At 40.1% G+C, this 15,259-nt stretch overlaps 2 protein-coding genes across 13 annotated transcripts; one reads left to right on the top strand and one right to left on the bottom strand.

Annotated features, from left to right (window-relative positions):
- The first annotated feature begins 848 nt into the window (after window positions 1–848).
- On the top strand, window positions 849–4,526 carry LOC107265328 (DNA replication licensing factor Mcm3). The gene is made up of 11 exons (XM_015734684.2): window positions 849–1,088; window positions 1,186–1,298; window positions 1,399–1,607; window positions 1,686–1,816; window positions 1,899–2,137; window positions 2,221–2,463; window positions 2,539–2,902; window positions 3,001–3,305; window positions 3,394–3,544; window positions 3,629–4,074; window positions 4,152–4,526. The coding sequence occupies exons 1-11, from the start codon at window positions 1,017–1,019 to the stop codon at window positions 4,348–4,350; spliced, it is 2,472 nt and encodes an 823-aa protein (XP_015590170.1). The 5' UTR covers window positions 849–1,016; the 3' UTR covers window positions 4,351–4,526.
- Window positions 4,527–4,595: 69 nt separating this feature from the next.
- Window positions 4,596–15,221, bottom strand: LOC107265326 (sodium leak channel non-selective protein). Of its 12 annotated transcripts, none has more exons than XM_025082293.1 (28): window positions 14,970–15,221; window positions 13,699–13,832; window positions 13,424–13,609; window positions 13,121–13,365; window positions 12,768–13,042; window positions 12,438–12,685; window positions 11,940–12,329; window positions 11,670–11,861; window positions 11,452–11,589; window positions 10,956–11,359; window positions 10,770–10,892; window positions 10,514–10,687; window positions 10,233–10,412; window positions 9,771–10,023; window positions 9,468–9,635; window positions 9,195–9,403; window positions 9,010–9,130; window positions 8,808–8,941; window positions 8,570–8,735; window positions 8,291–8,485; window positions 8,006–8,223; window positions 7,711–7,934; window positions 7,517–7,653; window positions 7,291–7,427; window positions 7,072–7,228; window positions 6,880–7,011; window positions 6,642–6,816; window positions 4,596–6,560 (listed from the first exon to the last, which is right to left on the bottom strand). In XM_025082293.1, the coding sequence occupies exons 2-28, from the start codon at window positions 13,801–13,803 to the stop codon at window positions 6,385–6,387; spliced, it is 5,262 nt and encodes a 1,753-aa protein (XP_024938061.1). In that variant the 5' UTR covers window positions 13,804–13,832; window positions 14,970–15,221; the 3' UTR covers window positions 4,596–6,384. The 12 variants fall into 12 exon arrangements, with proteins under 12 accessions (XP_024938061.1, XP_024938062.1, XP_024938063.1 ...); XM_025082294.1 differs by having other exon boundaries at window positions 7,078–7,228; XM_025082295.1 differs by having other exon boundaries at window positions 6,886–7,011; window positions 7,078–7,228.
- Window positions 15,222–15,259: the final 38 nt, after the last annotated feature.

The following is a 15,259-nucleotide window of genomic DNA, read 5'->3' as shown; positions in this document are numbered from 1 at the left end:
TCTCGAGGAGTTCTATAGTTCCAGATAGGTTTTAACAACAGTTCTGCTACGTAACATCGTTAAAATACCTATTAAGGATACTAGTCGCACCATATGCTTCAGTGCAGGTATGCATAAGAAGCTGGCTTTCAGTTTTGTTTTCATGTTGTGTTTCGAACAGTTCCGGAATAATTCTCTTTAGTACTCAATGTTGGGACCATAGTTCCGCTTGGAACTATTGTTAAATAATGATGGAAGCTAGCACCGCATCGCTGCACTCCTTAACACAGGCAGACATAAGGTGCTGGCTTTTGCCTTAGTAAATCTTATCGAGCTTACACTGTACATTTGAATTTAAGATTACAAAAAAAAAGATTTAGGCAATATCTGATAAGCGGCTTCTTTTTAAGGGTTGCTCTGGGAATCAGTTGTAAGTTGTGGAGAATCTCTGGTCCAGCCGATATTGCAGGCAGCGAAAACGAATGGATTGCTCGGTGGTGGGGAAAAAGTTGCCGCCCCTCACAAACCGTTCTGGACAAACAGGCGGGGCAGCAAGGTCTTCCATCCAACCGAACCATAAACATTTGTATGGACGTAATGCGCAAACAAATGTGTATATTTAAATAAATTTCAAAGTTATAAAAAATGCATAGAAATATTGGTTTTCACTCTTTATCTCTTATCATGCCGAAAATGAACATTAAAAAATGAATGGCGAAATTCGTTGGTAAATGAAACGACCGAGAACAGTTCAAAGAGAAATTTTGAAATATCATAGATAAATATCTATAGAAAATTTGCGTTGTGCATCTCCCCACTCATCTCTGGAAAAAGTTATTCGGTTTACCGACTATGTTCAGGATAGTTCATGATTATGATTATGTTTAGAGATGTTTTCCCGCGCTAAATAACGCAACAAGAGACAGTTGCAGAAGTCTGGTTGTCTGCGTTACTCTGTGTCATCCGTTTAAGTATTTTGAAGTTTTTGTGTGAATTCAGTGCCTTGTACAACTAAGAGAACGTGAAATTTAATAAAAATGGAGGTGGTTGAGGTAGATCAAAGAATAAAGGATCTCGAAAGGGAATATGTAGACTTCTTGGACGATGAGGTGAATGATTTGAGGTTTTCGAATGACCGGCATTTACAGCGTGCCGTAGTCATTCATGGTGTTTAGAATAGTTTCTAAAACTTTTTCATTATTCCAGGAGGACCAAGGGATTTATGCGAATTTAGTAAAAAATATGATCGAGGAAAAGAAATATCGCCTTTTTGTAAATATCAATGATCTTAGGAGGAAAAATTCGGAACGCGCTGCAAGGTAATCTTTACTACGTAGTAAAGGCACAATGTTGTTGAATGAAACAAATTAATTTAATACTTTAATATATGTAAAATAACATATCTCTTATGTGATTTAGCTTGTTGAATAATGCCTTCGAAGAACAAGTAGCATTTCATGGTGCTCTGAAACAGTTTGTTATGAGCATTGATACAGATTATGCCAAAGGCAATACTGAATTCTTTGTTGGCTTTGAAGGAAGTTTCGGCAATAAGCATGTTACACCAAGAACGTTGACTTCAAGATTTTTAGGCAGTTTGGTTTGCGTTGAAGGCATTGTTACAAGATGTATGCTAATTTATTGTTATTACCACTTTTAGCTTTTACAATAAACTATTAATATTAAAAAATATGTATTCACTTCAGGTTCTTTGGTAAGACCAAAAGTTGTCAGAAGCGTTCATTATTGCAGTGCAACAAAAACTATAATGGAGAGGGCTTATACAGATTTAACATCCTTTGATGCATTTCCAAGTTCTGCTATATACCCCACTACGGTAATACTTTGTATCAATATGATTATTGTGACTATGTGAATTGCGCTATATAAATTTTCATTAAAACTTTTATTACCTACAGGATGATGATGGAAATCCATTGGAAACAGAATTTGGCCTTTCCACATACAAAGATCATCAAACATTAACCATTCAAGAAATGCCTGAAAAAGCACCAACAGGTCAATTACCACGTAGTGTAGATATTATTTGTGATAACGACTTAGTAGATTTATGCAAGCCTGGAGACAGGGTTCAGATTGTTGGCAATTACCGATGTTTACCAGGGAAGCAAGGCGGCTACACCACTGGAACATTCAGGTTCTTATAAGGATGAATTAACTCAATAAATTTGTATCCTTGCCTAAGATTTCGTTAAAAAAAAAGGTTTCTTCACTTTGCAGAACAATACTGATAGCGAACAATATAACCCAATTGAATAAAGAGGCAAATTTGGTAATTTCTCATGATGATGTAGCAATGTGTAAAAAATTGGCGAAAATCAATCCGTGTCAGAATATTTTTGAACTTCTGAGTAAATCATTAGCACCATCGATTTACGGACACGAGTATATAAAAAAAGCCATCCTTTGTTTGCTGCTTGGGGGTGTCGAAAAAATCCTACCGAATGGAACTAGACTTCGAGGGTAACAATAGACACATAAATATTCTCAAAGTCAAAATTCTAAGACCCGATTGAAAAGTTGCATTATAATAAACAGAGATATAAACGTGCTACTCATTGGAGATCCTTCAGTGGCGAAATCGCAGTTGTTGCGTTACGTTCTGTGCACTGCACCGCGTGCTATACCCACTACTGGCAGAGGATCCTCAGGAGTTGGTTTAACCGCGGCTGTAACAGTCGACCAGGAAACAGGCGAGAGACGATTGGAAGCCGGCGCCATGGTTCTAGCGGATCGTGGTGTTATATGCATCGACGAGTTTGATAAAATGTCAGATATAGACAGAACAGCTATTCACGAAGTGATGGAACAAGGGCGAGTGACTATTGCTAAAGCTGGGATACATGCAAGTCTTAACGCACGATGCTCTGTATTGGCCGCAGCTAATCCTGTCTACGGAAGGGTATCAATTTTGGCTACTAGCGTTTTATACATCTAAGAAGAAAAAAACACTGAGCCGGCAATCGAAAAAATATTGACGAATTTTTCTTGATGTTTCAGTATGACCAGTACAAAACTCCTATGGAAAATATTGGACTTCAAGATTCCTTACTTTCGCGATTTGATTTACTATTTGTTATGCTGGATATGGTTGATTCTGATCAGGACCACATAATCAGCGATCACGTAGTGCGGATGCATAGATATCGAAGTGCTACAGAACAAGATGGTCAAGCTTTGCCCATCTATAGCAATGTGGACATGTTGACCACAAAAAATCCGGATAGCGTCGAGGCTGAGGAATCGGAGACCACAGTCTTCGAAAAATACGATCCACTGTTACATGGGAAATCGCGTGCTAAAAAGTATTGCATCATTATTATCATTCTTAGTCATTGTTAAACGTGCAGTTGTTGTATCATAGATTTAATACGAAGACATTATTTTTTCAAGGGATCAAATTCTCAGTATCAAATTCATGCGGAAATATATTCATATTGCTCGTTGCATGAAACCAAAACTAACAGAAGAAGCTAGTACTACCATTGCAGACGAATATTCTAAACTGCGTTCAGAAGAAACCGTAGAGTCCGATTTGGCCAGGGTTCGTTAAATCACTGTTCATCAGCAAAACTTTCTCACGTACATTATTATTGTCAGCAAAACGTCCTAATGGGTTTTATTTTAGACTCAACCAGTCACTGCACGTACGTTGGAAACGCTCATTCGTTTGTCAACGGCTCATGCGAAGGCCAGACTATCAAAAAATGTAACTATCGATGACGCACTTGCAGCCATTGAACTAGTGCAATTTGCATACTTCAAGCGCGTCCTAGAAAAAGAGAAGAAGAAACGTCGTCGTCGTGACAGTGCCGTTTCGCACGACGAAGACGATGATGACGATGATCAAAGAAAAAAGAAACGTACCAGGAAAGGCAGAAGCACTGACGGTACTCAAGATCCATACAATTTCGAGAGTGACGATGATTCTCACGTGGACGACGCCGTCAGGAGAATCACGAGATCGCAAAGTGAAAAGCAAGCATCAACACCATTGAACGATACGGCTTCCGGTCCCAGTTCCGAGACCATGGTTGTCGAAGAAACCGAATCAGCCACTATTACTGATGAAAGGTACGTAGATGATTAATTCCGTATCTAGATTAAGTTGTCGAATTGCCTTTCTCCTTTATGTAAATTTTTTTGTGCAGATTTAAATTATTCCGGACAAGTTTGCACAAGTTGTTCCAACAACAGCGAACCCAGACATTACCCATGTCGAGAGTTCATGAATACATAAGCAATCAGCACACACCAGAATTTACACTCGGTGAGGTGACAGCTGCTGTCAACAAGATGACAGACGCGAATCAGCTGATGCTCGCAGATGACAATGTCTTCCTCATTTAACGATACACATGAGAGCGACACTGACGCCAATTAAGAATAAGAATTATTTTTTACCGAAGAACCGCCATATTATTATTCTTAAATTTACCCAGTGCCAGTCGTTAACAATAATTGTCAACATATGAGATTGTCGTCGACTATGTATAAAATATATTTTTTCATTTTTTTTCAGAAAAGTTCTCTTAAAAACCTCTTCAAAAACTTCTTCCTATCTTCATGTCAAAGGTGAATCATACTCGTTCTAGTCATTTTATATATAATAACATGTATTAGCTCTATACATTATAATACAACACATTGGCACATAAACTAGGCAACAATGATCAACATTTATCACGATAACGTAAACGTAATATAGTTTACATCTCTACTGCTTTCCTTCCTGCTTTCATGTAAATATATATAAAATCAACTCATAGTATATATATATTTATATATATATATATAATACTCATATTATTATCACTAGCTAACATTTAGGCTGGGTCTGAAATACGATCGATGTATTTCCTCCAATTGGTTTCTCTTCCACGAGAGATTCTTTCTTTCTTTTTCTTCGCACAACTTTTATTATTAACTTTGATGCTCTTTCTTTTGCTTTTCAATCGCCTCACCCATTAACCCTTCGGCTCTTCAACCTTGTTACCCTTCTCCTATGTTTTGACAATTAACAATCTGCTCGATTAAATATTTCACAGTGTCAAAACGCAAGGTCTGGGACGGTCATTTTTCACGTAAAAAATTCTCATTACGATGTAAGAAATAAATTCAATGAAAGCTAGTAGACCTAGGATTCTCTCGCGGTTTTTAATGCAAACTAGGAAAATATTGGGAATTGACGACATAATAAAAATTACCCTCCTTTCTTGTCACAAGAATCACAATAGACCGTTCGAGATCCAATTATGTTATTTTTTTTTTTTCTCCTACAAACAAGACGAACAATTCCCTACATCTACGATGTACTACAATTATCTAATACTCGACTGACTACAATAGTTCTGACACTTAGATTCAAACGGCCATTGTAGTTTTAACCTCATTCAATGAAGACATAGCATCCTTTTTCATTGGGTTTCATTTGGTTTTCATTAATGAATTTGACAGATCTCATTGGCAAATGTGTCTTCAGTGACAAAGGAAGTTCAGACCCAACATTAGTAATTAGTACCATACAAAATCTAATCACTCAGTCTGCAACGTTTAATAACACCTAATCGACTTAACTCATAAAGTTCCTTAAACTCTTAAAAGGAGCCGGACCGTTTCCATCGCTAAGAGACTTTGTCGAATCGTATCCAGTGCTCATTGTACTAACAGTTGCCCTTTTCAACCTCAACCACCTCAACCTTAAATTACTATCTAGTGCTTCGCCGCAATTCGTACAAAATCTACATACTCTTATAAATTACTCTTCCTAATCGCTACCTGAACGTTCTTTCCTCCTGTCTTGTTTTACTCCTTGGTTACCCAGCCACTCCATGGTGGACGACTTACAAAACTTTATCGTTTAATAATCATATAATACACTCAATTCTTATTATGTCTGCAAACACGCGAATCGCACTTTCTCACGTCTTATCATTTTTCTTGGTTTAACGAAAGAAAAGTGCCTTTCACTAATACGTCCGCCTAATAAAGATTCGTCGGATAATACACGTTATCACCTAGCTCTGCAAAACCTGAGTATTTCATAAATATGTTAATCCAATCGAGTCACCATGATTCTTCAAACAAATACATACCCGTCCAGCAAAATTTCGAAAGAAAAACCTGACTGGTTCTCTTCTATTTTTATACTAACAATTCTCTAGATCTTCTGCCCGTCGTATACCTATAATTTAAAGCTCGATCCATAGGAGACCTCACTTCCTGCAACCATCAGTACGTCTGTGCATTGTACAAAATTTACGCATAACACAGAACGTTTCTCTTAACTTCAATATCCTGCGTACGCACACTCATGTACTTCTCGATAGTTGGAACATTATTAATTTTTAATTTTCTACTTTATGCAGAGTCCCTCACAGATCATCAATTTTCTTCCTCGCTGGATTCTGTACTGTAGGCGAGCTGTTCGCGCCACCATTCTCTCACCTCAAGCATCACGCTGGAGACTTTTGGTGTTGTCGTCTTCGCACTGAGCGTCTCCCGCTGTTTGCTTTGCTCTGTACCTTCTGTCAAGTGTGGTAAATTGTTTTTCACGACCGCTAAGAAACAATGAGAATGTAGAATCATTTTTTATGTGAACAAAAGTTTGATAAGGAGATATTTTAGACGAGTATACTAACGGGAGGGTCGGCTATTTCTTTTCTTCGAGACGGCTATTTTCTCCTTTTCCGTTCGCACCGATGCTGGATCGGATAATGTTGGAGCAAGATACTTCCGGCCTGATCCACTTCCTATACTGTCCGATCTTGGTAGCACTATAGGCTTTTTGCTTCTATGCCTGAGACCCTCGGCGTCCTGAAAACAAGAGAGTATATAATTTCCAAAAATTTTCTATGAATCAAATTCGCGATATTTTACCTTTACCTTTACGTCAGTCTCTTCTTCGCGATCGACACTGGTTTCTTTACCCTTCTCCTCTGTGTGATCTTGAGCCGGAGTCACAGCGTCGTTTGTCGCTCGTAAGCCCGCAATTAAATTATTTTGCGTTTTCTGTAATGAACATTGTTGTAATATACTTTTTGGCAAAAAATTGATACTGAAATTATTTACACCAACTGCTCGTATCTTCTTAAGACATCCCTCCAGCCATGTTCTAATCGTCTGTTTGGCTACTTCCTCCTCTATTATATATTCAAATTCTTCACGCGCCAAAAGCTCCTCCAACTGAAGAGCTTTTCTAATGTCAACCGACCTATAGGACAACATGCTGAAACAAAGATAATATAACTGTGAACTTTATTGATGAAAAAGGAGAACGATGTTACTCACTTGATGACATCATGAAATGTTACATCCTCGCCATTGTGTAGTCGTTCCAATTCGTAACACATGTATTTAAAAAGCAATCTATCTTTTTGTGGATCTGTTTCCAGTCGTCCTTTCAATAAACGTAGTATAAATTTGACCTGAATAAAAAATTACGAAATTTATGATATCCCCTTAACAATGCAAATGAAATCGTTCAATCAATAAATATATAACTTGCAAAAGTTACCCGTCTGACTGGTATCACGCCCCGTTGATAAATATCAACGACGTTCCAGGTATTTTGAAAATTTCTTATATCAGCGTAAGATAGTAACGCGTCTTCTTCATTAGAATAGAATAAAGAAAAATTCTCCATGATAATAGCTGCAACGATGAAGACAGTGAGAAATAAATCGTATCGATTATTGCCAAACAACTTACCCACTAGTAAATTGAGAACGATATACGTAATGATAACGTAAAATGTACAAAAGTATATGAGAGACGCATGAAAGTTTCCGCAATCCGTTTCCCAGTAATTAGCAGCGGGTGTACAATATGGCGGTTGCACCATGCAGTCGTGCATAATTTTATTCCAATCCTCGCCAGTGACTATACGAAAGAGCATAGCCACTCCAGTGACAGGTGACTCAAAGTTGGCTCGTCTGTAATAAGGTATTTTTAATATAAGAAAAAGTTCACATACAAAATAAAACTATAAAATCAATACTTTTACCTGCCAATTCCTTCGCCGTACTTGACAGTTCCAAAGATAATCGTTCCCGCCAGGGCGTAAAAAAATACCAAGAGAAACATACCAAAAATGATAAAGAAACTTTTACAAACGGATACTCCCACGGTGAGCATTAACATTTTTAGTGTGGTATGTTTTCCAGTAATAGTGAAGAATCGCAGAATCACCACCATAAATCCAATGACGTATGACAGGTCGTTCTATGGACAAGGGAAATAAATATTGAACGGTTCACCATTCAAAAGCAGGAACACTTGGACTACCTACTTTCATGGTACAATGAATGACTATCCAAATGACTCCAACGACAGTGACTAAGAGGTCATATCTGTTTCTGCGGGACTGCCAATAGCCTCGTGGTGTAAACGCTATATTCTTCATGATGACTTCAACCAGAAAAACCAGCGTCAATATGGTGGAGACGGTTGCTAGAGCTTCCGTGTGTTCCTCTTCGATTCTCCACTTGAATGTTAAAATATTAATAGACTAAGTGATTCCAGTGAAGTAACATGACAACATGACAACCTCGGACTGGGGAATTCTTACCGAAACGCATAAAAGACCACTATTTATTAGGACCATGACGGCGATGAATCTTTTGAAATAAATATTCTGTGTGATGTCATAAATGAAGGCTCGAAATTTCTTGCCATCTGGTCTGGGAGGCAAATGTAGTGGCTGAGCGATTTTCAACCTCTTCTTAAGATCACACCTGTAATTTGCACAGTAATTTTTTATTATCGTTATACTCAGTAATGTTTTACAACTGATTCTAACATCTCACCAGCGTCGTTGATCGACTGTGAGCAAAGCTGTGCCTTTATTCTCTGAATAATTAGCAATAACCACGCCGACGAACAAGGTCAGACCGATCATACATCCGAGGAAGATATAAATGTGGATATAAATGGCATGGACCTAAAATAAAAAGAAGGAATAGGTCAGAACTTGACATAGATGACTTAGATAAAGTATGGGAAACTTACAGGACCAAGAGCCTTAATGAGGACGTCCCTGACGTCGAGCCATCCTTTGAACGACAAAACTTCAAAAAGTGCGAGCATCGCATCCCCGATATTGTCAAAATTGAATCTTCGTGGATTCGCCCTGAAAGAATTGGTCCTGATATTTTGAAGGGAAGAACTGTAAGAGAAAATAAAAAATAATTTACCAGACTCGCGGAACCAGTATGGATGGATAACTTTCGTTTTGTCCAGGTTGAAGTTTCATCTTGGTAACAAAGACTCTTCGCATGAAAACCCCGACGCAATCTTCCCTCCTCAGGATGGTCGGATCGTTGCAACGTGCCAGTCTTCCGCCATAAAGCTGGACCCCGTAACTCGCAAAGACGAACATCAGCAATATCAGGAGGGTGGATACCTAGAGAGCAGTTGATCTTGTGTTTGACTAGAGCTTACGAAGAGGAGGATGCAGGAATATCTACCAGCAGGATCTCTTTGAATCCTCTACAGAGTTCGTAGACAACTTTTCTCATGTGAGGGACCAGGGTGAATATTCTGAGCGGCCTTACGCAGCGCAGAATCATAAGCAGCTGCGCCCCGGAATTTGGCGGGACGCTCTTTGGCATCCAGCAGAGAAAAACGAGGCTTACCTGAAAAAATGTCAGAGGAGAGAATACAAGGACGAAACCCGTCGGTCTTGCGGGGATCGAGATTCGAAAAACTCGATATAAATACATATATATCACGGAAAGCTCGTGTGATCGAGATACGGATGAGATCCTTACCACGTAAATGAACACGTCTAAAACGGAAGCTACGTCCTTGATGTAAGCCTTAGGTGTGAAGAAAAGCCCGTCGGCCAGGATCTTCAGAGCTAGCTCGATGCTCATGAAGATCACGAAGCCGTACTCGGCGATCTGTAGGGCCGGCACTTCCATAACGCGGTACCTCGGAGTTTCGAACATCATGGATATGCAGGAGAATGTGGTGGCGCATATCATAACCCAGTCCAAGTACGTGACCAATCCGAGAAAATTGCTAAGAAAGGGCGATTCCCGTGATTGAGACCGTAAAGTAGGCATGACAGATTCTTAAAATGCGAATTCCACTTCAAGAGTGTGCGACAGTTAGAGGACTGGCGCGGCGAAATTTTCATTCTGATACTTTTTTTCCTTTCTCTTTTTTAATATTTTTTTTTACTTTTATTTCTCTTTGTTCTCGGTATGCGTGCCACACGACGTACTCACTGTAAACTCTTATACTGCACTTTTCTCTCCTTCCCGGTCAACGGATCTTTCAATCTTGCGTCGTACCGGGCATAGACGAGCAGCTGGCAGATCTTTCGAAACTTGCTCTCGCGAGGTACCGCGAACAGGGGCGTGTCGAAGAACGGATGGTTCTCCCTCAAATCGTCCTCGCGTTGGTTCCTGAGACCAGAGTTCACCGTCGAACGCGTCAAATTTGATCATAATCAACGACAGACCCGACGCCGACGTCGGCATCGGCGTCCTACGCTTCTCTGATATACCTTCTCATTTCAGCTTGCTGCCTCTTGGCCTGCAGCAGCTTTATGTCGAGATCGTGAGGCCTGCTGCGAGATGAGCTTACTCTGTTTATCGCACCGATATCCCCGTTCTCCATCAGATGCTCGTAGGTCTGCTTCAGCTTTATGGAGCCACTACGGACACTTCGTCTAATTGACCTGCGAACAAGAATCGAGCTCAGGAAAAATCGTTAGCGTCTATTCGGTACGTTCGGATCTATTATTTTTCTCTCCCATATACTTTTTTTGATCTATCCGCAGTTGCTTGGCACTGCTCACGGTTCCTTGGGGCTTCAGGAGGCCTTTGCCTGGCACTGGTATCATTGCTGAATCTCCCAGCATCAACCTTTGATTATTCGAATCGCTGGAATAATTAAGAGACTTTATAGTCAGTCATTCGATCGCAGCTTAGGTACAGTGCACTTACTTTATGATGTACGTTACTGCTGCTTCCTTAAGACTGGTCACGACGTTTCTCACTTTTGGCGGATTATTTAAAATCTTAACTGGTCGCTGCTTGCGATACACCATTTTCGAGTCGAAGGTTTCGTTGATTTTCTTGGCGCCCTCGTTCTCGTCGTCTTCTACCTCGAAAACGAATTGTCTCATGAAGCTCTCGCGCACCTTTGGCAAATTAAAATCAGACGGGACTTTGTGGAGACACGTCATTTGCGGACTGTCAGGAAATTTTTCGAAAATTCGTAATCTAAACGGTAGAGTCTCCTTGATCTCGGCACTTTGCTCACGAAACTTCAGCTGCTTCAACTTCTTGATGTCCTCGTCGAGCTCCAAATTATCCAAGATCACAGCAACGAAAAGACTCAGCACAATCTGCGGAGGTGTCGACAAAGTAATTTTTGTTCAAATGCAAAAGGACGAAAGTTTCCGTTGCTCTTGGTTCCTCTACAATTTATTATTCTCACCAACGTGACAAACAGATGATAAAGAATAAAGTACACGGCTACGAATGGCGCCATTGTTTCGTGTGTCCTGAGCATCGTTTCGTCCATGACATCCACCCATGCTTCTTGCGTCAGGATTTGAAACATGGACATGAAGGCCTGTCGGAAAGATGAGAAGGTCAGAGAAGGATTCTGATAATCCTTTTATCCGGCGGCGCTTCAATATTTCCTACAATCACCTCGGGAAACGTTTCGAATTTCGTGAAGTCACAGAGGAAGCAAAAGAGCTGCATGGAAATGCTGGAAGATATGACCAGCAAGCACATAGTGAATATAATGAGGCTGCCCAATTTTTTGCCAGGTCCAAAGATCTTGTAGACAAAATCCTCCAGCATGGGTGAAGCTTTTATGAGTCTGACCACTCTCAGAACCTGTTCAAAAGAAGGAAGAAATCCGTTTAATATACATTATCGAGCGTCATTGCTTTTTCATGGGAATTTCAAAGTTACCTGAAAGTAGGTAAATCCCGAGAGATAAAAGAACGGAATTATATGTATTGTCGTGCCAATCGCAAGTAGCAGCTCGAACTTGTGTATGGAATGTTTGTAGTAGCCGCGAAAGCCCAAGCACCAAATTTTGAAGAGCGTCTCGAGATCCAAGAATATCGTGAAAGCGATTTCGGCATAGTAATAATTATCGTAATAGGTATGACGTGGTCTCTCGTCGTGCTTAAAATTCATTGTGGCCGTGGTGATGCCGTTCGCCAAAATGGCGCACATGACAACCATACGAAAATGCGGCGAGCGAAGAATCGCATGACACAACGGAGACGCGAGTCCACCATGTTTATTCTCATCGAGCGTTATCAACTTCCAGCCATTGTCGTCTCCAGTCAAGATCTAAAAGAATGCGTCACTCTTAGGGACAAATCGATTCACAGTTTCCTATTCGTTCGCCTATTTTCTCCGGCGCTTCTTTCAATTCAATAAAACGTCTCAAACATTTACCTGAGAAGCCGAACTGTTACTTATGTGTCCACGCACGCCCCACATTTGTTGAAACTGCACTCTTATCTCGTTAAACGTTTCTGTTATCACAGCGATGAAAACATTTTTCACGAGCCAGGCAAGAAAGAAGATCATCGTACTGAAATACAAAACTGCCCGCCACGCTGGTAAACTGTCGATTGCTCTGTACATGATGAAGACCCATCCTTCCTGAGAGGCAGCTTGGTAGACTGTGAAGATACTTGTTGCTGAAATCATTGTAATACTTTCTCACAGTTCTTCTGTATCAGATACCTATCACGTGGAAGGATCGGTTAATTTATTTCTTACCGAATTCATCGAATCCATTAAATCCCATAATGTACCGAGAGAGTTCTAATTTCATGCACATCATTCCTTCGGGACACTGATATCCGGACTCGGGGTCGGTGGAACAGAAGGTGTCAGGTATGGCCATGCTGTTTATGGTTATGCGATTAGGATCGGTGTTGTTTAGGACACAGTGATTCTTCAGCTCGCCAAAGAACTGGACTCCGAGTAGGCCGTAAAGAGACATGAAGAATAGGAAGAACAGGGTCACGTTGTAGATCTGTTGGCTCGACCGTCTGAAAGTGGAACGGATTAGCTTCGGTAAATATCCAAAGACTCTTTATTCAGACCAATGTAATTCAAATGACTGTTACTTGAAGATCTGATTGATCCTAGACTTTGGCATGGAGAATTTGAGGAAGACGCGAAGAAATCGTATCATGATCAGAGGACGTGGAGCTCGCATAATGGAAGCGTAACTGAACTTGAGAACAAAGCCAAGCATCTCGAACATTTGTAGGATAACAGACAACCATAGAAAGAACACCATGCTCGCGTCGAATTGACACCAATGATCCTTCAGGTAAGGCACCTCTCCCTGCAACAGAGTCATCGAACTCTAGATCTAAGTTGTTAAATAACCTAAAGGTAGATATCAAGCGCAGGATTGAAGTTACCTTCAAGATACCACGGATGTGCATTTTGGCTATCATTTCGGCAGTAAATAGGAAGGTAACTATGAGGTCGCAAATAAAGGTGACATACTGAAGCGGCGGCACCTTCTCGAAGGTCTTCGGAGTGTTGAGGCAAACTGATGCCAAGGAAACCAGGGCGCAGAACCTCATTAATCTTCTGACCCAGAGCTGAAAGCATCGGCCAAGTGGAGAGATGAGGAAATAATAGAGAATTACTGCTGTCTGAGTTTCACTTTCATTTTTCCTCCATGACCAACCTTATTTACCCATTCGATGTCAGCACTTTCGTTGAGGGATTCCTCTGGACCGTAATCGGCCAGGACGGGCTCCCCTTTGAGGCTCTGCTTGCGCCCCAACATCATAATAGGGATTATGTTCGCAATGGTGAGGCCTAAAAAATAGTGAGTTATCAGTCCCTTAAGGATCCTTACGAGTTATCAGAGGATTTGAGATTATCAAATAGTAACATAGCCACAGGACTCGAGGAACTCATCCTGCACGTTATACAATTTTTTTTTTTTTTTTCATCGCGTGCTAAAGACACTCAGCTATTTAGTAGCAATATACTTGGAAAAGATTTGCGATTTTCATTTTCCTTTACATCCTCTATATTCTTAACGCACTCAATGAACCGGATGTTCCTCAAGAACGCAACTCCTATCTAACATCTAATGTAATACATTATTTTGGAGAATCTGTATATTTAATTTATTTTTTAAAAAGTAGGTAAAACAGGGATTTAGATAACGAGGAATACACCAAACGAGGTCACTAAAGATACTTGTAACGATGGGGGAGGAACGTACACTGTCATCTAGAAATCTAGAACGATCAACGAGGTGGAACTCTCTTAAGGACCCAACTTCTATTTAGATGTAATGTTACTCCATTCGAAAATTCAAGGAATCGACGTTCTCCTCTTTTCTTTGTCTTTGAATTCTTCTAGTAATTTTTCTTATTTTTTTTTTTACCAATAGTTCAACGCACATAAAACACATTGACCACATACACATACACGTTAAGCGTATATAGAACACTTGAAGCATGTATATACTCACGCCGCCGCAACTTTAATTTCACCTTTATTATTGTCAAAACATTAGCTGAAAAATTATTTAACAATATAAGCCATCTACATCTACGTCATTGTTTTTAGGATGTCATTTTTATTATCTTTACGGTATTAGATTTATTTCTTCGATTATAAAACGGGGACTGTCTCTATCGGAACGTGTCATTGAATACAGCTATAAATACTTGTTATAAGAAGCAAGATTTGGTGCCTTTGTAATTCGCGCAGAATGCGGTAAAAGGATTTTTATAAATAGAAGATAATGAATGTTTAAAGATATTCACACATGTCGCACCCTCAAGTGGAGCTCTCAATTTTTTTGGTCATCCATGTGCTCATTATTGGCTGACACTCTCTCATGTAAAAAAAAAATGGGACACATTCGCCGAGCCCATTCGACAGGCCGTCCGAAAAGTGGGAAAGAATAGGAATGCTTATAGACTGCTAGATGCTCACCTTTTTTTCAACCGTTCAGCCGACGAAAAACTCTGCCGTTAAGGCAAATCGAATAAACTACATTTCACATAAAATAACGTTAAAGATCAACGATTGATAAACATCTTAGTAACAACAAGCTGGCGGCATGGTGGCGAAGATTTTGGTGGGGCTAGAACGTACAGCCAGCTGAGATGCTGAGCATGAGCAGTGACAGTCCCTTCTCATGCCTGAAGATCAATATTTCAAAACTCGGCCATGGTGCACGGAGGTTAACAGCGCGCGGAATCCGCAGCACCAGGAAGATCCTA

This window comes from Cephus cinctus, unplaced genomic scaffold (assembly GCF_000341935.2).
Source record: "Cephus cinctus unplaced genomic scaffold, Ccin1 Ccin1_scaffold0215, whole genome shotgun sequence".
NCBI classification, from domain to species: Eukaryota; Metazoa; Arthropoda; class Insecta; order Hymenoptera; family Cephidae; genus Cephus; species Cephus cinctus.
Note: the sequence above shows the minus strand (reverse complement) of the source record. Positions and strands in the feature narration are given on the sequence as shown.

What these genes read in the sequence shown, in the direction of transcription:
- LOC107265326 (XM_025082286.1), bottom strand. Translation starts at nt 13,803, where the DNA reads ATGATGTTGGGGCGCAAGCAGAGCCTCAAAGGGGAGCCCGTCCTGGCC. An exon ending in ATCATCTGTTTGTCACGTTG is followed by an intron (nt 11,360 to 11,451) that starts GTGAGAATAATA and finishes ACACCTCCGCAG; the next exon opens with ATTGTGCTGAGTCTTTTCGT. An exon ending in CTGCGGATAGATCAAAAAAA is followed by an intron (nt 10,688 to 10,769) that starts GTATATGGGAGA and finishes TCTTGTTCGCAG; the next exon opens with GTCAATTAGACGAAGTGTCC.
- LOC107265328 (XM_015734684.2), top strand. Translation starts at nt 1,017, where the DNA reads ATGGAGGTGGTTGAGGTAGATCAAAGAATAAAGGATCTCGAAAGGGAA. An exon ending in TAGACTTCTTGGACGATGAG is followed by an intron (nt 1,089 to 1,185) that starts GTGAATGATTTG and finishes TCATTATTCCAG; the next exon opens with GAGGACCAAGGGATTTATGC. An exon ending in CTGCTATATACCCCACTACG is followed by an intron (nt 1,817 to 1,898) that starts GTAATACTTTGT and finishes TATTACCTACAG; the next exon opens with GATGATGATGGAAATCCATT.